The sequence below is a fragment of the Rhinoraja longicauda genome, chromosome 23 (assembly GCF_053455715.1).
Source record: "Rhinoraja longicauda isolate Sanriku21f chromosome 23, sRhiLon1.1, whole genome shotgun sequence".
Classification (NCBI taxonomy): domain Eukaryota; kingdom Metazoa; phylum Chordata; class Chondrichthyes; order Rajiformes; family Arhynchobatidae; genus Rhinoraja; species Rhinoraja longicauda.
The window spans coordinates 27,378,002-27,399,691 of record NC_135975.1 but is presented as its reverse complement, the minus strand read 5'-3'; the positions used below and the strand labels follow the sequence as shown (position 1 = coordinate 27,399,691).

The following is a 21,690-nucleotide window of genomic DNA, read 5'->3' as shown; positions in this document are numbered from 1 at the left end:
TACGATAGCAGTGCATAAGAGGCTTTTTAGATAGGCACACGAAGTGCAGGGAATAGACGGATCACGTGCAGGCAGAGGAGATCAGTTTAACTTGGGATCACGTTAGGCACAAACATAGTGGGCCGAAGGGCCTGTTCCTGTGCTGAACTGTTCTATGTAAAATGATCCACACATTTCTGTAAGTTCAAATTGAAATTTTATTTTTTGAAAGGAACAGGTAAATTTAGATATCTACATGTTGCATCATTTTTTAAATTCCACAAACAAAATATTTTAAAGGATTTATTAAATTCTGACCAGGTCATAATTCAACATAAGCATTCTGCTCTTTAGAGCCACAGATTAACACATGACAGCTATATAACTATATTGGCACTTTAAATTCAAAATCTAAAGTCTCCTCTCTCCTCGAACTTTCAATTTAAGCCAATACAACAAATACATTTAAAATTATTGAAAACCTTAAAGAAAACTTCAGATTTGAGTTTACTGCTCTTTCCACTCAATTTATACAAAATGTTAAATGCAGTGTAAACCTATTAAACAGATGAAGTTTTGTTCAAGGTTACGTTATGCAGAGATTTTAAACTGAATATAAAATGTGAAAAAAAATTATATGTTTATTAAAGTCAAGCTGTTAACAAATAGAAGCAAACGTGGTGGAAAAAAATCCATTCCGTGGCTGAAAGGCACAGTTGTTTGAACCAATCCTCAAATCATCTCTCTACTGTTACGAATGGCACAGCACAACACCATGCTGAAAATCATTCCAAATATCTTGGGGGAAAAAAAACAAAAATGTCATTAAATTGAATGCACAAATTAAAAGCAAGCCATCTTAAGTTCCCCATTTCAGGGGTTTGACTAGACTTACCATTACGATTCCAATTCCAATTCCAACTGCCCCAATGATGTAGAGTTTTGTGTTGAACAAATCATCAATTGCTGTTAGACATGACTGCAAAATAAATGATGAGGTTCTTAATATAATCATTTGAAGCTTAAGTTGGCCAAATTGTGGAAGATGGGGTGGGTGTGGGGAAGTGCAACTGTGATGGAAAATGATCTTCAGCAACAGCAGAAGATCTGATTTGTCTTCTCCTGCTTTGGCTGAGGGCATAAGGTGCTGGAGTAACACAGTGGGTCAGGCAATTCTAATTCTTTCACCCGAGCCTCCCTCAACGCCACAGTCACGCGCGCACACACACACACACACACACACAAAAAACCCAACATGTTTTTATTTTTCATTGACATTCAGGCATTCATATGATTTGGATGACGTTTATAAATGCTGATTGTCCCCATAAAGGGAAACTAGACAGATGATCACTAGCTGAGTTGACAGTGGAGGACTTAGACCATTGTAACATGGGAAGGAATATGCACTGGACACTGAAATAAAATTACGGTCTCAATTGCATCGCTCACAGAGAGTGATAAGATTAGCCAGAAGTTAGAATTAGATTAGCCCAGAGTCTTGGGTAGGGTACAGGATTAGAGGTGGTTAAAGTCAAAGGACAGATGCAAAGCTGTTCAGAGGTTTGGGGACTGAGGATTTTGAAACCATTGCATTTTTGACCTGGAGCTACAGTAAGCCAATGTAATGCAGAGGGGTCATGAGCAGAATGATCAGGGTGAACAGGAGTCCAGGAGATGGCCAAGGTATGGATGAGGTTTTGAAGCATGGGAAAAGCTTGACGATGTTACATAGAGAGCAATGACATGGAAGATCCAAGCTCAGGTAATCAGCAAGGTTACGCAACTGCATTAGTTTCAGTTCATTAGGAACCACTGGTCAGGCAAACAACATGGTGTTAGATCATGCATGATGTTAGCATGATTAAATTAGCATGGTGCTGGTATGATTAAAAAAGCATGGTGTTAGCATGGTTAAAATAGCATGTCAACATGGTTAAAATAAATGGTGTTAGCATGATTAAAATAAATGGTGTTAGCATGATTAAAATAAATGGTGCAAGCATGATTAAAAAAGCATGGTGTTAGCATGATTAAAATAACTTGGTGTTAGACCAAATCCAAAAGGTTTGAGAGGAAATGACAATACCTGTTTGGTTAGCATGTCAATTAATCCTGTTTTCGGACAAGTTTCTTGGATAAATGGTTCCAGTGGAACTCCAATTCCACAGCAGTTCAGCTGAAATAAAATAACTTATTCCAATCATACCTTCTTTATACAAAACAAGTCATGCTGAAAAGCAGTTACCTGTGAAGTAAATATTTTCAGTCACGTGCAAACAGTTAAATAGTATTTTAGTTCCCCCTTTCAAAATAAAATAAAAACTGCATGCTAAATCAAAGAATTTACAACGACTTCTATCCAAACACAGCATTCCCACATTTAAAAGTCAACAGCGTTCCTTATTTTTGCCCATACCACCCATGATTCCCAGCCAAGAACAAAATGCTGGAGTAACGCAAGGCCAAGACCCCGTGAAAGACAGCAAGTGGCATTCTTAATGTTGAGTTGAACAGGTGGAGAGACATTGAAAGATTTTTAAAAAAATGGTTAATCACATTTTCAAATTTGTGGACTGCTAGTACGGGCTCAATCACTCCCCTTAAATAGCAGAGAGAGAGGGAGAAAGAAAGAAAAAAATCCAAAGAATTACACTGACCAATAATGGCAGCCATTGAGTGTGAAGTGATGTGTAGGAAGGAAGTGCAGATGCAGGTTCAAACCGAAGATAGACACAAAAAGCTGGAGTAACTTAGCCGAACAGGCAGCATCTCCGGAGAGGAGTGGGTGACGTTTCGGGTCGAGACCTTTCTTCAGACTGTCTGAAGAAGGGTCTCGACCTGAAACGTCCACCATTCCTTCTCTCCAGAGATGCTGCCTGTCCCGCTGAGCTACTCCAACTTTATGTGTCTATCTTGAGTGTGAAACAATGTCAGTTGTAGTCATTTGGCCAAATGCGGAGATAAAGAATTGGCAACACTGCTCTAGAACTGATGCCAAGTTAGTTTATCTCCCGCCCCCCCCTCCAATATGCTCCCACAAAGGAAGTCAAACTCGAGTTCAGCGTTGAAATCGAGGAGTGTTTCAAGTCACATCACCGCTAATTTGCGCCTTACTAATTCACAATAGACCTGCGTAATATCCACGGGAGGGCTAAAGCAGTTTACAGACACCGATAGTTATGACACCAGCATGCAACTTCAAATAGATTTTCTTCACAACTTCATATAACTTCAATTTTCCCCAATAGAACATTTATAATTAAAACTGTTTTAGTTACATTAGTGACTTACTCCTTTCTGTATCGCAGTTAGAGTTGCTTTCTTGCTTTCATCTTTTGAAACGGTATATTCCCCATACAAGGACTTGTACACTTCCTGCACTTCTTTAATAACCTGTGGGTTACAATTAGAAAATATCACTTACTGACTTGTATGGACAGATTCAATTTTAACAGTTCTAACAACAAATGTTGCCAGCAGAATCGTGCATGCAGAAATAAAAACAATGCGGGCAACCTTCAATAACCCAAAACAGTACCCGTACTCATGTTTGGACCAGAGCTCAGGATGCTGGAAACTTAAACCTACAGGGGAACTGTTTAGGTTTCTTATTGTCACGTGTACAGAGGTACAGTGAAAATCTTTCTTTTGTGTGTTATCAGATCAGATATTACTCTACATAAATACTATCGCTTCAAACTCAAATATATTAGGTAGAGCAAAGGGGTGCTAAACAGAGTTCTCAGCATTGTAGCGCGTCAGTTCCATAGACAAGGACCAATGCAATTCAACGGTGCCCGAGCTTATGGAAGGACTGCTCAGACGCCTGATAACAGAGGGGAAGAAGCTGTTCCCGAGTCTGATAGAGCACACTTTCAAGCTTCTGTACCTTCTGCCCAACAAGAGCGGGAAGAAAATGGAGGGGCTGTGGTGGGACAAGTCTTCGATTATATTGTTATCAATGTAATGAACTTTCTCATTGGTTCAAGAGTCCTACAAGAACAAAAGCAAAGCATCACCAAATGGATCTGAAGGTCGCTAAAGATATCCAACTCTTGGATCCAAATTCAGTCCAGCCATCTTCGGGTGAATGCCTCTCTCTCTACTGTCAACAGGAACCCCAATCCAGAACTAAGATTGCCTCTGCCCACCACAACAGTTGGACTCTTTCAATCCAATTCAAGACCAATTGCAGTTGGAGGCAGTGGAGCTTGATTGGATTATGTGTAAAACAGAAAGTTAGCACATCCTCAAAACGGGAAGGCAACATTTCTCTGGCACAATGTCATCAGCAAGAAATCAGGTTTGACCTGGAAGTGCCGATGACAATAGATGGCCAAGAAAAGTTAATGCTCAATTCATTAGTGGCAACATCCTTTAGGTAGCATCAGATAATAACCTTTCAACCTACCTTATCTTTATTCAAAAAGCCCCATATTCCAGCTGCAATTTCGACTGCAAAGATGATGAGGAGGAACACAAAGAACTGAAATAGAAGATTGTTACACGAACTCTATCAGTATAAAATTCAGACCGGTTTAAAAAAATACTCATACTCCATTTTTTTCCTGAGGATGAATTTATCCAAAAGAACTGATAAATATCAAGTGACAGTACCAGTCCAGCGTTGGGTCCCATCACGACAACAGGGGACTGATTTGTAGCAGGAGAATCTCTCCTCCTGCCTCACCTCATAATTGTATCACGAGGGTCACGAGGGTCACCTGTTGAATATCCCAGTTACTCTTCAAAGCTAGTGTGGTTTTGGCTCTAGTCCTTTGCCAACATGGAGGTGAGACACTAAACCATATTGCACAGAAATTGAAGAATAAATTCCCCGCATTTTTTTTTGCCTTGTATTTCCTAATTAAAGATTATGCAGGTGAGAAAATTCCAAGGTGAATAATCCAGTTACAATCAGTGGATAGCAATGCTTTAGAGGGCTATGAGCCAAGTTCAGGCAAATGGGACTAGCCAAATGTGCTGACTCGGTGGACAAGGCCTGTTTCCGAGCTGTACAGTTCTATGCCTCTGAAGTGCAATAAAACTGTTGACTGGAAATCAGAGCACATCAAGTCCAAATTTGAATATTAACGTACAAAAGGCACAAGGGTGCTGTAGTAACCCAGCGGGTCAGGCAACATCTCTGGAGAACATGGATAGGTGACTTTTTGCACTAGTTCTGTGTTATCCCACTTTCTCATCCAATACCTACACACTCGCGGCAATTTACAGAGGCCAATTAACCCACAATGTGGCTTCACCAACGCCTTGTACAACTGCAATATAACTTCCCAACTTCTATACTCAATGCCCTGACTGATGAAGAGACATGTACCAAAAACATTAGGTGAAAGGAATATTATTTGTAATGGAATATAAGAAAATAACTGCAGATGCTGGTACAAATCGATTTATTCACAAAGTGCTGGAGTAACTCAGCAGGTCAGGCAGCATCTCGGGAGAGAAGGAATGGGTGACGTTTCGGGTCGAGACCCTTCTTCAGACTGATTTGTAATGGAGCAGCTTCCTATTCTGATGCCTCTCGAGTTTTTAATTACGAATAGAAAACACAACCGAAACTCTTCAGGAAAACACAAAACAGGCAGGGAGAGAGAATCTCCTCCAACAAATCAGTCCACTGCTGTGGTGTTGGGACTCAGCGCTGGGCCTGTAACATCTGAGGAAGGGTCTCGACCCGAAACGTCACCCATTCCTTCTCTCCAGAGATGCTGCCTGTCCCGTTGAGTTACTCCAGCATTTTGTGTCTATCTTCCAGTAACATCACTTGTTATTTATCAGTCCTTTTGGATAAATTCATCCACAGGCATTGATAGAGTGGATGTGGAAAGGATGTTTCCACTGGTGGGAGTGTCTAGGACCAGAGGTCATCGCCTGAGAATTAAAGGAGGTGAGGAGGAACTTCTGTCAGAGGGTAGTTAATCTGTGGAACTCATTGCCACAGAGGGCCTTGGAGGCCAAGTCAGTGGATATTTTTATGGCAGAGGTAGACAAATTCTTGATTGGAACGGGTGTCAAGGGTTATGGGGAGAAGGCAGGAAAATGGGATTAGGAGGCAGAGATCAGCCATGATTGAATAGTGGAGTAGACTCGATGGGCCAAATGGCCTAATTCTACTCCTATAACCTGTGAACTTGAGTCCGCACCGACCATCGACCCGTAAACGAGCTCTATCCTACACACGAGGAACAATTTACAGTAGACAATTAGCCAACAATCTAATCATCAGAGGAAACTGGAGCAACTGGAGAAAACCCATGCTGTCACAGGGAGAAAGTTAAAAACTCCGTACAGACAGCTCCCGTAGTCAGGATTGAACCCGGCTCTCTGGCGCTGTGAGGCAGCAGCTCTACCGCTGAACCACTGTTGTTCTACTTACACATCCAAGCATGCAAGTCGACTCTTGAATGGCCCCACAGCATCCGAGGAACCCAACAATCATCATCAGTGCACCAGCTCCGATCAAAATGTAGACACCTGCAGGAAAAAGCATGAAGCGTGTGAGTGGCAGCACCGGCTTGGGAGCACTAATTACCAGCGTTCACATTCTTCCTTCATTGTCATTAGGGTAAAATCCTAGGACTTCTCGCTCAACAGCATTACCCAACTTTAGACTCCACACAAACTGAAGGGTCCTGATCCAAAACATCGTCTATCTATTCTAGATAGACACAAAATGTTGGAGTAACTCAGCGGGATAGGCAACATCTCTGGATAGAAGGAATGGGTGATGCTTTGGGACGAGACCCTATCTAGAGATGCTGCCTGACCCGCACTCCAGCACTAGGTGTTTTTTTTTAATGTAAACCAGCATGTTGTTCCTTGCAGATAGACAATCTCAGTTTAACACGCAGCTTAACACCAACTTCTAAAATGTGGAGGAGGAATAGGCATGAAACACTGCCTGAGACAGCAAACCCCATTTTCAGAGTGCACTAAAGGCACCTAGTATTTGCAATTTGAGTTTCCTCCTTTGACTTGTTTAACAACCTTCCGTTTAAGTTAACCAGTGGAAAACCTAGGCACCTACAGCTACCCTATTCTCACATGGATTTGCAACCTACATACAAACGAGTAAGGGCGTGCAGACGTTATTTGTGACCGAACTCAGTACATCCCCTGCTTAGACAAAGGTGGGAGTTAAAATTCCCAAGCAATGGTTTTGAAAGCTGTAACTGAAGCTTAATGAAGCAATCTGAAGAAGTGCCCTTACCCAAAACAACACCCATCCATGTTCCCTGACCCGTTGAGTTAGTCCTGAACTTTGTGTCAACTTTGAACTACTTATGGCTACCCTTACAACATGCAAATGAGTCTTCCATCAAATAACACAATGCAGAAAGGAAACAGCACCTTGATCAACAATCTCCATTTACAAATTAATCTGATCTCAGCCTTTCCACAGGAAAAAAATCCCCAAAATTACAACATCTTCGAAGCCAAAACAATGTGCTCCTTGCATAATGCACATCTGCATCAGAAACACAATTCACAATTGTATGCTGCTATTAATGATTACCATTCTCCACAAAGCCATCTTTCAGTGGTAAGCAGCAGAAAGTGGCAAATGTATAAGCCTGCTCTATATTTAACATGGCACATATCCTTACCATTAAAATCAGCCATAACCCTGACGACATTTCAAGGGCTGAAGTCTCGTAAGCAAGGGAAAAATTCCAAGCTTCCAAAAGACTTAAAATAAAACCCACTGGGTCAGTGTACAAAGGAAGCTCGATAGTGACATGAGCAGTGACAGACATTGTGGTAGAACATTCAAAACAATTCTGGTTCAGATATTTTCCATCCGTTCATTAACTATTTCCCTCTTGACAGATGATGCCTGACCTACTAACAATTTCTAGTACTCTGCTTGAGCTGCTAGTCTCGCCACAGAAGAATTTTGTGTGTAGTACTAGGAGTGAATCCAATCCAAACTCCATTATTTACACAATCTTCTCGTTCCACCCACCAGAATGAATTTGTTCTTTTGGCTCCACTATAACTTTTCTTTGAAATGTCAACCATTCCAACCCATCCCTATAACCAAGTTCACCAAGCAAGGCAGTTGCCCCAATTCTATAAGATAAGTAAGCCACATGCATCTCCTCCTTGCCCGAAAACATTCGTTCACCAGTACCCTGGTAGTTCCCAATGTTTTATTTTAACTGCATCAGCCAACATCATAGCCACGATACCACAGAATTGAAGTCTGGAGTCAAGGAACCACAAACCAGAGTGCGTTCTGACTTCTACACTATTCCCTTAACCATCTTTGGATGTATCTAAATGCAGCTTCTCTGGAGACCATGGATAGGCGACTCTTCGGGTTGGGACCCGCCTTCAGATAGCTTCATAAAGCTGCAGATACTGCTTTCAAAACCATTGGCTGTTCGCAATGGTTAACCCCCCGAAGATATATAAAAACTGCATTTTTAGTTTGATTTTAATTCGAAAGCTTGAATCACCCAGGGTTCAGAGTTTAGAGATACAGCGTGGAAACGGGCCCTTCAGTCCACCGAGTCCACTCTGACCATCGGTTCCCATTAGTTCTTTAGCACTTTGTATCCTGTTGTGTATTAACCAGCATCTGCAGTTCCTTGTTTCTACAATGGTACAGGATATTGTGTGAAGGGATACTAGTGGGCTGGGCTGGGCAGGCAAGGGTGCAGTTGCATATTGCACACATACTGCTCTGCCTGCCAAAGTTGGAGTGGGACAAGGCTGTGCAGGCCAGTACCAGCAGTTCAGCTGCATGAGATAAGAAACAATAACCTCACTGTATTCTCTGCTCACTTGGTTCACCAATGAGGTCCAAGCTTTCAGTGGCAGCAATGAATTGGGAGTTTGCAGAGTTGAACAACACCGGCTGGAACCAACCAGAACAAACTATGAGGAGATGGAAGGCGATGCGTTCACTTTGGAGACATCTCTTGGAGAACCTGGGCCTTTCCCGTAAACAATGGAGTTGGCCGCTGGCATGGTAACAGGAACAGTGCTGGTTAACCTCCCTGCAAGATCAGAGGTTGTCGAGGCATTGAATAAAGTTCAATGGTACTTATTGGTACAGAGAACTTCCCCCTTGCCATACAGTTCAGTAAAAATCTTACTATACATTGGCACGATCATACTAGGTCCAGGCAGCCGCCATTGGCGGAGCAGGAGCACGTGGCCGCTGGCTGGGTGAGGTCACGTGGGGTGGTGACATCACCCTTTGTCCCTTATTTGGGAATGAGGAAGTTGGCAACCCTACTAATATGGGACAAGGGCGGTCCCGTACAGGACAAACTAATTTAGCCCAAAATACGGGATGTCCCGGCTAATACGGGACAGTTGGCAACCCTAATGCTGAATCTATGGAATTCATTGTCACAAACAGCAGTGGAGGCCAAGTTATTGGACATTTTAAAGCAGAGACTGATGGGTTCTCGATTAGTACGGATGTCAAAAGATACCGGGAGAAGGCCGGAGAATGGGGTTCAGATGGAAAAATAGTTTAGCCATTATCGAATGGCGGAGCAGACTCGATGGGCTAATTCTGCCCCTATGTCGTATGATCTGCTGGGAAGAGACAGAGTTGGTCTGGTGCCGGCCAGACTGCTGAACCAAGCCCCACATCTCACTGTTGAGGCCAGGTCTCAGAGGTCTCCTCACACCAACCATGGGGCCCATTATTGACGAGGGAGTGCCGGGGCCGGGAATAGCATCTGGTCTCTGGCACAGCTGCGCTGTCAATAACAATCACACTTCTCCACGCTAGAATGAATCATAGTCCTGGAGTCATACAGCACGGGTGCTTCATACGATGATTCCACTGGGAGCAGCGTTCCCAGGAACGTATCTCCAAGCACTGTGCTCTGCACCCACGCATCTCAACTTCTGGGGCATTGAGCCCAGCACTCGCGCATCACAACCTCTGCCCACCCTTGCACCACGCCGCATGTCTCAAACAATCTCCTGCAGCACGTGCAATAAAACACTCTGCACGAGTGGAACGGGTTATACAAAGTCCACCCTCAAATGCAGCATGGTCGGATTTAAATGGAACGACACAGAGTGCTGGAGTAACTCAGTGGATCAAGCAGCATGCAGGATTTAAATGGAAGTGACTGATGTGCATTTGAGCATGACTTCTGTGACCCACTTACAGGTTTAAGTTTATTACTGTCACGTGTTCAGCGTCTCAGCGGAAAGCTTTGCTTTGCAGGCTATCCAATCAGATCAGATAAGAGTCTACATAAACATAACCAAGCCAAACCCAAGTGCAATAGGTAGAGCAAAGATCGAGAATGCAGAATATAGTTCCCAGCATCGTAGCTCATCAGCTCCATAGATAAAGCGAACAAGTGCTTTCAAGTGAAATAAACAAGTAACAGGAAAGGTTTTTTAAAATTCCGTGACAAAGCTAGCAGAAAGGGGCCACCATCACATTTTAGGACTGATCCTTATTTCAATGACATTTTCCCAAAGGAAGATAGTCATACAGATTATAAAGCTCACCTCATCAATCAGAAATATAAACCATACGACATTAGGTGGCTTCACATTTCATTGCTCTTCTCTCATCTTGCACATCCTTGTCTCATATCGATCTCTAGCCTCTATTCATCCATCTGCCAATCAAACCCCTTTCTGAAGAAGGGTCTCGACCCGAAAAGTCACCCATTCATTCTCCAGAGATGCTGCCTGTCCCGTTGAGTTACTCCAGCATTTTGTATCTATCTTTGATGTACACCAACATCTGCAGTTCCGTCCTACACATACCCTCTCACCTGCATCTACCTATCATTTGCCAGGCTTTTTGTTCCATCCCCACCTCTCTTTCCCCAGCTTTCACCCCCTCACTACAATCAGTCTGAAGAAGTGTCCCGACTTTCCACATCCTCCACAGATGCTGCCTGACCCGCTGAGTTACTCCAGCACTCTGCGTTTTCTTGAAGGTTTTAGGCGATTGTATTTTCTGTTCATCATTGAAAACTCAAGAGTAAACATGTATCTTGCAGTTCCTTGTGTCTAAATTAGGAAGTGAAGATGGAAATCACTATACCCTCGGAGAAGGTACACATTATAACTTCTGGTTCAAGTGACATTCAAACGAGAGAATTAGTGTCAGGTGTGTGAAATTTTTTGCTGTATTTATAAAGTTATTCACATCTACATTTTTGATTTGGTTTTTCAAACAGCTTACAGAATGTAGAAACAAGCAACTGCTGATGCCGATCAATATACAGAAGGACACAGTATGTTGGAGTAGCGCAGAAGGTCTGGAGGACATGGATGGGTGACGTTGTCAAGGCCCTTCTTCAGATTCCTACACAGTTTGTTAGTCCCTGCTTTACATTGACCACTGACCACCATTGTTACCATGTTCTATACATTGAACACACTCAGAATCAACGTGGACAAACTCTCCGGTATCCCCTCTGCCCCAAGCATCTCCATCTCACCTGTGTAGAATGTAGAAGGCTGGTTTTCAATGTCAAAGATGCTCTTCGTTGACGGATCGAACCGAAGCCACAATCCGACGGCCAGGACTGCAGTTCCTGCGAGCTGAAAGAGAGAAAGAGCATTGAATGCACCACACTTGCAGAAACAGTGTGCACGGCTAGACTTGCCAGCCTGCAGCGCCTCATCTTTCCCATCACCCAAGAGAAACAAAACACTGGTAAACAAGGAATAGCAAATTAAATAAAACACAAGGTAATGGATTTCAGAGGTAGTCGATTTAAAATGACAATGCAATTATATATGTAGATGCATTCTGAAAAAAAAAACAACCTTTAGCACCACACTCCGTCTCCTACCTTCAAGGACATTTTGTATTCAATTGGCCAGTTGATCCTGGGTTTAACTTCCTAGATCAGCCTACCTTGTGGGACTTTGTCAAAGCCTTTCTAAAGCCCACATAGACATGCCCACTGCACTACCCTCAATCTACTCGGTCACTTCTTCAAAAAAACCTCAGACTTGGCGACGCTGACTATCCCTTTCCAAATGCTGGCAGTTCCCATCTCTCTGAACCCCCTCCAATAATTTACCCACCACTGACGTTATGTTCTCCAACTCTGTAATTCCCAAGTCTTTCCTTCCAGCCTTTCCAAAATAGAGGCACAAGATAAGCCATCTTCCAGTCTTTTGGCAGCTATAAATCATACAAATATCTTTGCCAGGACTCCTGTTATTTCTTCTCTAGCTTCCTACAATGTCCAAGGATATACCTGATCAGATTTGTCTCTCTTAACGTGCTTTAAGACATCCGGTGTCTCCTCTTCTGTAATATGGACTCTCTTCACAACATTGTTATTAACTTCCGAGTACCCTACAGAAATTGCAGATGAGAAATATTGCCCACTGGCCATCTCCTGTGTCTCCACACATAACCTTGTTGATCTTTAAGAGACCTTAATCTCTTCCGAGTTACTCTTTTTGCCCTTAATATACTCCAAGAGTCAAGAGTGTTTAACTGTCGTTAGAATCGTGACCAGAAGAATGAAATTCTTACTTGCTGCAGCTTAAAGGCACATTCAATGCAACAACAGTAAACAATAAGTAATAAATTAGAAGTTATTCTTGGTAATCTAGATCACGATAGTGTAAGTTAAAGTGTGCAGTGCAAGTTTGCTGGTCCAAAATCCATAGCAGTTCGGTGCAGAGGTAGGGTTGTACAGACAGGATCAGGCGCTGAGAAACAAGCAACTGCAGATGCTGATTTACCAAAAATGACACCTAGCGCTGGAGTAACTCAGCAGGTCAGGCCTCATCTCTGGAGACCATGGGTAGGTGACTTTTTTGGTTCCAACTCTTCTTCCTGGTTCAAGAGGTTGATCATTGCTGGGAAGAAGCTGCCCTTGATCCTGGAGATAATGGTTCTCAGGCTCCTGTACCTTATCCCTGATGGTAGCAGGGTGACAGCCAGGAAGGCACGGAGCTTTGATGCCTGTAGATCCCTTTGATGGTGGGGAGATCAGTACCATTGATACACCAGGCAGGGTCCACCACTCTCAGTAATCTCCTTCATTTGTAATATTCATGTTACCAAACCCAACCAGTCAGTATACTCTCTACTGTACACCAGTAGAAGTTCGATACAGGTTCGGCACCATGCTGAAAATATCTCCAAACTCCTGAGGAAGTAGTATTTGTAAAATCTCCCCCGACTCTCTTTTGCCTTATCTGGCAAGCCCATCTTATGTCCCATTTTTGAGCTCAGAGAAGATTTAGGAGATTGCTGTCAGGACTTGAGGGCCTGAGCTATAAGGAGAGGTTGAGCAGGCTAGGACTTTAATTCTTGGAGCACATTAGGATGAGGGGTGATCTTAAAGAGGTGGAAATAATTACGAGAGGAATAGATTGGGTAAAGGCACAGAGCAGAAGAATCACGAACCAGAGGACATAGGTTTTAGGTGAGGGGGAAAAGATTTAATAAGAACCCGAGGGGCAACTTTTTTTTACACAAAGGGGTAGGTATATAGCTGCCAGAGGACGCAGTTGAGGCAGCTACTATCACGTTAAAAACATTTGGACAGGCACATGGATAAACGCGTGTAGGTGGGACTAGTGTAGGTAGGGTATCTTGGTCCCTGGGCAGGTTTGGCTGAAGAGCCTGTTTCCATTAGTACGACTCGAATGACTCCTGATATTCCTCTTGCAGGTATTCTTACATCTCTTCGAGGGACTCAACATTAAGAGTCTAATTTGTCCAAATGTACCATGAGGAACTTGAAGGAGATAACAATGATAAACTGTTGGTATCTCAGGGTTCAATCTAATGAATCTTCATGGCAGTCTGATCTAAGGTATATTTGTTCTCAGTGAAGATGACCCTTCCAGATGCTGTCTCACCAAAATATCTTCCCAAAGAACTCTCCCTTATCCTTTTTCAATGAAGGCCAATATACTGTTGGCCTTAATTGCCCATGGTCCCTACATGTTAACTTTCAATTATGAACAAGAACCAATTATGAACATGAATCAGCACCCGTTCATCAGAAGCCTGAATTTGTGTTTTGGATCCCTTGTGAATGGTCAGATCAAATTTGCTCAAGATTCCTCACAATCACTTAGCAAGAAAAATAGAGTAATAATTAGCTTCAAACAAACTAATTACTCTGAAGAAGGGTTCCGACTCAAAACGTCACCTATTCCTTTTTCTCCAGAGAAGCTGCCTGACCTGCTGAATTACTCCAGCAGTTTGTCTATCTTCAGCATAGACCAGCATCTGCAGTTCTTTCTTTACAAATTAAAGTTTAAAAAACAGCAGATCTGATTTTGTGGTTTTCATTTGACAGATTTCTTTAATCAAACTCTTCAATGGATTCTCGTGTTAAAACAGAAACAGCATTTATTAAGAACAAAATGGTTGTGACAACCTTTGAATAGAATGTGTACTCAAAGCAAGGAATCCATAGCTACAGAGGATTACACGTCAGCATTGACTGTGTGTCCCAAAACACAAATACACAAACCATGTTCACTTTTAAACAGCTTCTGAATGGGCAACAAGAATGTATCTGGAGAGCAGGCCAATTACAAAAAGTTAAGTTAGTAATTAATCAAAGATAAGTGGGAATAGCATTTCAGCTCTTCCTGCCAAAAACTCAAAGTGTACCAGACTTGAGCAGATACTGGCAATGCCTACTTTCCGTTGGGTATATGCCCATCTGGCACGAGACTTTAATCTGCCCCATTCCCTACTGTCTATTTACATGGCTAATGAATTCAGGGAAATAGGTTTCAGTGTGTGGAATCAAGCAACTGCAGAAGATGGTTTACAAAAAAAACAACCACAAAGTGCTGGAGTAACTCAGCGGGTCAGGCTGCATCTCTGGAGAACATGGACAGGCGATGTTTTGGGTCGGGACCCTTGTGGTTGCGACAAGTATTCACGATGCACAGATCTGCATTGCACCCTGACATTCAATAGACAATAGGTGCAGGAGTAGGCCATTCAGCCCATCGAGCCAGCACCGCCATTCAATGCGATCATGGCTAATCACTCTCAATCAGTACCCCGTTCCTGCCTTCTCCCCATACCCCCTCACTCCGCTATCCTTAAGAGCTCTATCCAGCTCTCTCTTGAAAGCATCCAACAAACTGGCCTCTACTGCCTTCTGAGGCAGAGAATTCCACACCTTCACCACTCCCTGACTGAAAATTCCAATTAGCTCTTCATATTCATTGTGACTCTCAATGGTCTGACCACGTGAGATGTGACCCAATGTACCACCAGGAACTTCAAGGTGATAACAATGCCTAAGTGTTGACAAATTCCTTATTTTCCTTTGCTCAAAACAAAGCCACAATGAAAATAAATCCAGTATAACTGGAAAAGCAGTTAGTAGCATGTCTGACACCATTCCATGATTCCTAATACAATGGTTACAGAATTAAACCAGAAGACAAAGCTACCATGCACTTGCCACCCCGCCCAAGTCAACCAAGCAACTTGCATGTTTACACTATTATGGCAATCTAGTATTAGGGTTAGTAATTTATTATATTATTGATTAATATATATTTACCTGTTATTGCATTGATGGGGCTGTTAAGCTGTAGAAAGTAAGAATTTCATTATTTTAAAAAAGGACCCAAAGTTCTGGAGTAACTCAACGGGTCAGGCAGCATTTCTGACGTAGGGTCCTGACCGGAAATGTCGCGTATCCATGTTCTCCAGAGATGCTGTCCGACTCGCTGAGTTACTCCAGCACTTTGTGCCCTTTTTTTATAAACCAGCATCTGCAGTTCCTTGTTTCTACATGAAAGTCATTGTACTGTTGATAGTACATTTGACATTTAAATACTCTTTGACTCTTAATACAAACAATTAAGAAAGAGATTTGGTGTAAACATCTTCGTTTCACTCATCATGTTTCTTCAATGTCTCCTTCCCAAGTTTTAGTTGTTCTGAAGATCTTTAATCCCTTTCTGCTGGGTTTGTAGTTAGTCCCAATATTGGCCAGCACATGCCAGCAAAGCATTATCTGAAGAAGGGTCTTGACCCAAAATGTCACCCATTCCTTCTCTCCAGAAATGCTGCCTGTTCCGCTGAGTTACTCCAGCATTTTGTGTCTATCTTCGGTTTAAATCAGCTTCCAGATGGGAACAGCCACCGCTGGCCAGGAAAGCCGGAAGTGTTATCCCGACACCAAGAACATTTCTTTTATGCACCGCCTCCACTGGACAGCCACTCCTCAAACAACTGGCAGTCAGAAAACATTGTGGATAGACATAAAATGCCGGAGATGCTGCCGGACCCGTTGAGTTATTCCACCATTTTGTATCCATTATCAGTATAAACCAGCATCTGCAGTTCCTTCCTACACAGAAAGCATTGTGGGCTGGGCTTGTCTCCTCAAATGCTCCCTTTACTTCTTCATGGAAGTTGAGGATTATTTCTACTTGCGTCACTCCATCCCACTAAGATCTCCGGCTCATGATGTTGGCAGATTACAGGGCCCAGATCACATTCCTGAATACAAGAAAGCCACTTCGCCTGCAATCCCAACCCTTCTTCTTCACTCCAAATCTACATCTCCTGCAATCACTAACTTCCACTGGGAGTATGTCTTCCCTATCACTCCCCTCTCCACAATGCAAGTTTAAAAAAAAGATTCCATAAATAACTCCAAGTGGCTAAAAACTGAGACCAGCTAACATATGTAAATTCCAAAGCAACTGAGTAACATTTATAGATTAGAACCCAGAGCAGTATTGCTGCCGGGACTTAACAAGTGTCTGAAACAAACAAATCTCATAGTGGGATTCAGCATTTTAAAAACACTCTGCATGCTATTATGTGCAATGTGAATATGAGATAAATTAAGAGATGTTTATTTAGGTTTATAACAATTGTCCAACATGTGTTTCTTTCTTACCAGAAAAAAAAATTGTGGCTGATTATGGTTATTCAACACCAATTCACTGTTCCTAATGAAAACACAAAGTGCTAGAGTAACTCAGTGGGCCATGCAGTATCTCCGGAGAACACGGATAGGTGATGTTTCAGGTCAGGACCCATCTTTAGACTCACTGTTCCCAAGGTTGAGTACATGAATGGTACAGTTTACATGAACAGAAAGCAATGTTCCTATTTAATATGCAAGACAATTTCAACTGGAAAATAGAACCAGGACTTCCTGTGTTCAGGAACTATTGTCAGGAGATTGAAGTGGCTCGAGGAAATATTCTCAGAGACTTGAACCACCGACTGGTAAACAACTGCTTCCTATAGTGGCAAGTCTCACCCATTCATTGCAACACATTGCACCGACTTGACAGAGATCAGACGAATTCCAAGTTATATTTCTAAGCAAACTTTAATGCAATAGCATCGCTAACCAAGCCAGCATTTCTGGCCCAGCAGATTGTACAATTTCAAGATGTGCCAGAGTATGGTGACTCTTTACGTGCTGGTCTACTATCATCCGAGACAATCACTCCACTTTTTTGGATCTCTTTTCTACTTGTACATCGCACTGGTCGTTTTCTCTTCACTCTACCAGTTGGTACTTGTTTTTTCACTTGATTGTTTTCTTCAGATCAGATAGTATTATCTGATTTGATTGGATAGCGCGCAAACAAAAGCTCTTCACTGTACTTTAGTACACATGACAAAAAACCTCTAGACTATTACATTTTCTTCTTAGAAAGTGAACAGTTGTTTACCAGTTGTGATCTCTGAGAATATTCCCTCGAGCCACTTAAATCTGACATGGTATCAGCATCTTGTTGAACCACTGCAGTTCTCCTGGGGAAGGTACTCGATAGTTGAACAGGGGCAATGAATCCCCAGTGTTGTAGAAACATTGGAACTGCAGATGCTGGTAAAGACACAAATTACTGGAGTAACTCGGCTACAATGACCCGTTGAATTGCTTCCAACATTTAGAATCTGTCAAGTTGTTGAAAATAGACACAAAAGGCAGGAGTAACTCAGCAGGTCAGGCAGCAACTCTGGAGAAAAGGAATTGGTGACCCTTCGAGTCCAGACCTTTCCCCTAAAACGTCACCTATTCCTTTTCTCTAGAGATGCTGTTACTCCAGCTTTTTGTGTCTTTTGTCAGTTTAAACCAGCGTCTGCAGTTCTTTCCTTCTCATGTTGTTTACAAACACTTGCTTTGCCGTGTGCTATTTACAATCTGTCAGACATTATATCTCAAAATCTAAATGACCAACATCCGGTAGAAGCCAAAGGCGTAATAGATTTTACATGAATTACAAGAAAGAGCTCCAAGCTATCATAGGTCAAGGTTCTCCACAAAGACGCTTCAGATCAGTATCTGCATTTCCAAAGTCGGGTTTTTAAGTAAACATTGCGTTTGATGAAATGGTAATTCGCCATTTTGATGAAAAAAAGTCATGCAGGAGTCAAGTTGCATTGCTGTGGTTTTGGTTATCAAATGTGATCCAAGTATCAAATACCACACCTAATGCAGATTGTAATTCTCACTCAACAAAGCCAAAAAACACTAAAATGGTAGTATTGAATGTGGAACAGTACAGCACAAGAACAAGCCCCTTGGCCCACAATGTCCGGGCCGAACATAAAGCCAAGTTAAACGAACCTTCTCTGCTCTGATCCATATCCTGCCATTCCCTTCATATCCACTTGCCTATCTAAAAGCCTCTTAAATGCCACTACTGTATCTGCCTCCACCGCCACCACAGGCACTGCATTCCAGGCACCCACTGCTCTGTGTAAAGTAAAATTGCCCCACACATCTCCTTTAAATCTTGCCCCTCTCATCTTAAAGCTGTGCTCTCTAGTATTTGACGGTTCCACTCTGGGAAGAGACAAAAGGGCAATTCCAGATAAGGAGAGGATCGAACTGTAAAGCCAGAGGGAAGGATAAGAGTGGAAGGGGTGAGGGGACAAAAAGAAAGGGTGACTTAGGGATGAGAGACAAATGTACGTGGGAGCATGTTGATGGGGAGGGGGGGGGGGGGGGGGTCGGGTGGGGGAAGAAATGTGTGCATACTGAGGTGGAGGGAAGGCATGGGAAAGAGCGGGGTATAACTTGCAATAGGGTTAAAACAAACATGATCTTTGCAGCTTCCAGAGAAAAATAGGGCAGTGGTTAGAGATCGATATTTTATATTGACACAGGACTGGAATTTTTCTGTGGTGCGTTAATCAATGATAGTTTGAATGACAGGTCACTGACCCAAAACAGGGCAGAGGAAATAGAAATAGCAGGCTGCCCACACTGCTTCTACCTGCATGGTGCCCATTGTGTTGGTGCCCATTGGTGTGGGTGAACAGGTGAGGGGGGTCTGGTGCTGAGGGGGGGGGGGGGGGGGGGGGAACGACTCTGGTGACCATTGGTTTTTGGTGCCTGGGGGAGGGGGTTTGGTACTGGGAAGGGGGGTGGAGGTGGGGGCTGGAACTTTGGTGCCCAGCTTCCACCATCAGCAGGGGACAGGGCAGTGTGGGATCTCTCCAAATACTGACCAGAATAGCCTATGCCTGATCTTCTCCCACTCCCCTCTCCCCACACCTCTGCCTCCCCAGCTGCTGCTAAAACAGATGAAAATGTCTTTATCGGGTCCCGAGTGATTGTGAATATTTAAAAAAAAATCAATTTAAAATGTCTAGAAAACACAAGAGACATTTGGCTAGGGACATGAACCAGAAACGTTTAGAGGGATATGGGCCAAACGTGGGCAAATTGGACTAGATGAGGCTTGTTGGTCGGCATGGACGAATTAGGCCGAAGAGCCTGTTTTCGTGCTGTATGACTCTATGACAAAGCAGGGCAGTACAGTGGTGCATCCGGTAGAGTTTCTGCCTCTCAGCTCCAGCGACCCAGGTTCGACATGGACCTCTGCCGCTGTCAGTGTGGAGTTTGCAAGTTCATCCTGCAACTGCATGGGTTTCACCTTGGCTGCTTCAGTTTCTTCCAACAGACTTCCAACAGACGTGCGGGTTGATGGATTAATTAATCACTGCGTATCCGCAAGTGGTAAAATATGGAGTGAGTTGAGAGAACTGTGGAGAACATCTGCCCCGACCTGAGATATTGCCTGCCCATTTCCCTCCACAGATGCTGCCTGACCCATTGAGAACCTCCAGCATTTTGTGTTTTGCTTTTAGTAAAGACACTAATCCACCAGTGAGTGTTATTTGTTCAATTATTAGATGCTGGAAATATAACATAAATGCAAATTGCTGAAAATATTCAGAAAACTGGGCAGCATCCGGGAAGACGCAAGTTGGAAAACAAGAGCTTTAGTTTGGAGGGAGGGGTTAGGATGGGAGAGAGACAAGGGAGTATCTGTGATGGCTGGGGACTAAAATTGCCCAGATGCCACAATGTTTTTGAAGTCATCGAGAGAGATATATAGATACAGCTTAGAAAGGGGCCCTTCAGCCCACTGAGTCTACGTCGACCTGTTCACACTAGTTCTATGTTATTTCACTTTCACATTCACTACCTACACACTAAGGGGCAATATACAGAGAGCCAATTAACCTACAAACCTGCCGTCTTTGGGATGTGGGAGGAAATCGAAGCACTCGGAGGAAACCCACAGCGTCACAGGGAGAACGTGCAAACCCCTCACAGACAGCAGCCGAGGTCAGGATCGAACCTGGGTCTCTGGCGCTGTGAGGCGGCGGCTCTACCTGCTGCACCACCGTGATAATTAGTGAAAAATACAAGAGGCAGGAAGCAGCAAGTTGCAGGAAATCTACAATAAAATACTCAGCAGGTCGGGCAGTAAACTGGAGGGAGAGAGAGTTCGATACAACTGATGTCAATGACTTTATGTCAGAACTGGCCAGTCCTAACACAAACCGGAAAAGCTGGTTATCGTAAAATGCTGAACGCAGGACAGTCAGCAGTTAGAACGTGCCGAGACAGGATGAAGATCAAATGACTTGCAGTTGCTGGAAAAATGAAATAGCAACAACATGCTGGAAAGAATGAAACAGGGAAACAAGAACTAACATTTCAAGTTGACGGCTCTCCATCGGAACTGGCAAGGTGGGAAAAAAATGTTTAAGTTGCAGAGAGCAGAGGCGGGACAAAGGAAGTATTTACAAAAGGTCACAGCCAGGGTGATCCACTACTTACGAAATTGCCTAGTTTAGTTTATTGTCACGTGTACCGAGGTACAGTGAAAAATTAACCAGTCAGCGGAAAGACTGTACATGATTGCAAATGAGCCATCCACAGTGTGCAGATACAGGATAAAGGGAATAATGTTTCGTGCAAGATAAAGTCCGATTAAAGACAGTCCGAGGGCCTCCGGTCAGGTCGATAGTTGCTCAGGACCGCTCTCTAGTTGTTGATAGGATGATTCAGGTGCCTGACACCAGCTGGGAAGAGACTGTCCCTGAATCCGGAGGTGTGCGTTTTCACTTCTGTACCTCTCGCCCGATGGGGGAGGGGAGAAGAGGGAGTGGCCAGGGTGAGACTTGTCCTTGCGGAGGCAGCGCGAGGTGTAAATGGATTCGGTTGAAGGGAAATTGGTTTGTGCGATGGGCCGGGCTGATTAATAAGAGTGTTGAGTAAAAGCTACGAAACTAAAAGCATAAATGCAGAGAACAGGAATCAAAAGTGTGGCCTGTGGTTCCCCTGCTAACGTAGGGTTGGGTTGGGTGTGGTGGAGGACAAATGTGCTCAGAGTGGGATTGGAAGGAACAAAATTAAAACAGCAGGCAACGGCAAGCAAAACAATGGGCTGGAG

General features: G+C 43.3%; 1 protein-coding gene across 1 annotated transcript in view; it reads right to left on the bottom strand.

Moving 5' to 3' along the window:
* Positions 1-210: 210 nt before the first annotated feature.
* Positions 211-21,690, bottom strand: part of cd9a (CD9 molecule a) — a 30,976-nt gene continuing 9,496 nt past the window's right edge. Inside the window, exons 2-8 of the mRNA XM_078419904.1 lie at positions 11,448-11,550; positions 6,383-6,480; positions 4,394-4,468; positions 3,274-3,375; positions 2,069-2,158; positions 875-958; positions 211-777 (exon numbers count right to left, since the gene is read on the bottom strand). Of these exons, the coding sequence (XP_078276030.1) occupies positions 712-777; positions 875-958; positions 2,069-2,158; positions 3,274-3,375; positions 4,394-4,468; positions 6,383-6,480; positions 11,448-11,550 (618 nt within the window). The 3' untranslated portion in view covers positions 211-711. The remainder of the gene's footprint in view (positions 778-874; positions 959-2,068; positions 2,159-3,273; positions 3,376-4,393; positions 4,469-6,382; positions 6,481-11,447; positions 11,551-21,690) is intronic.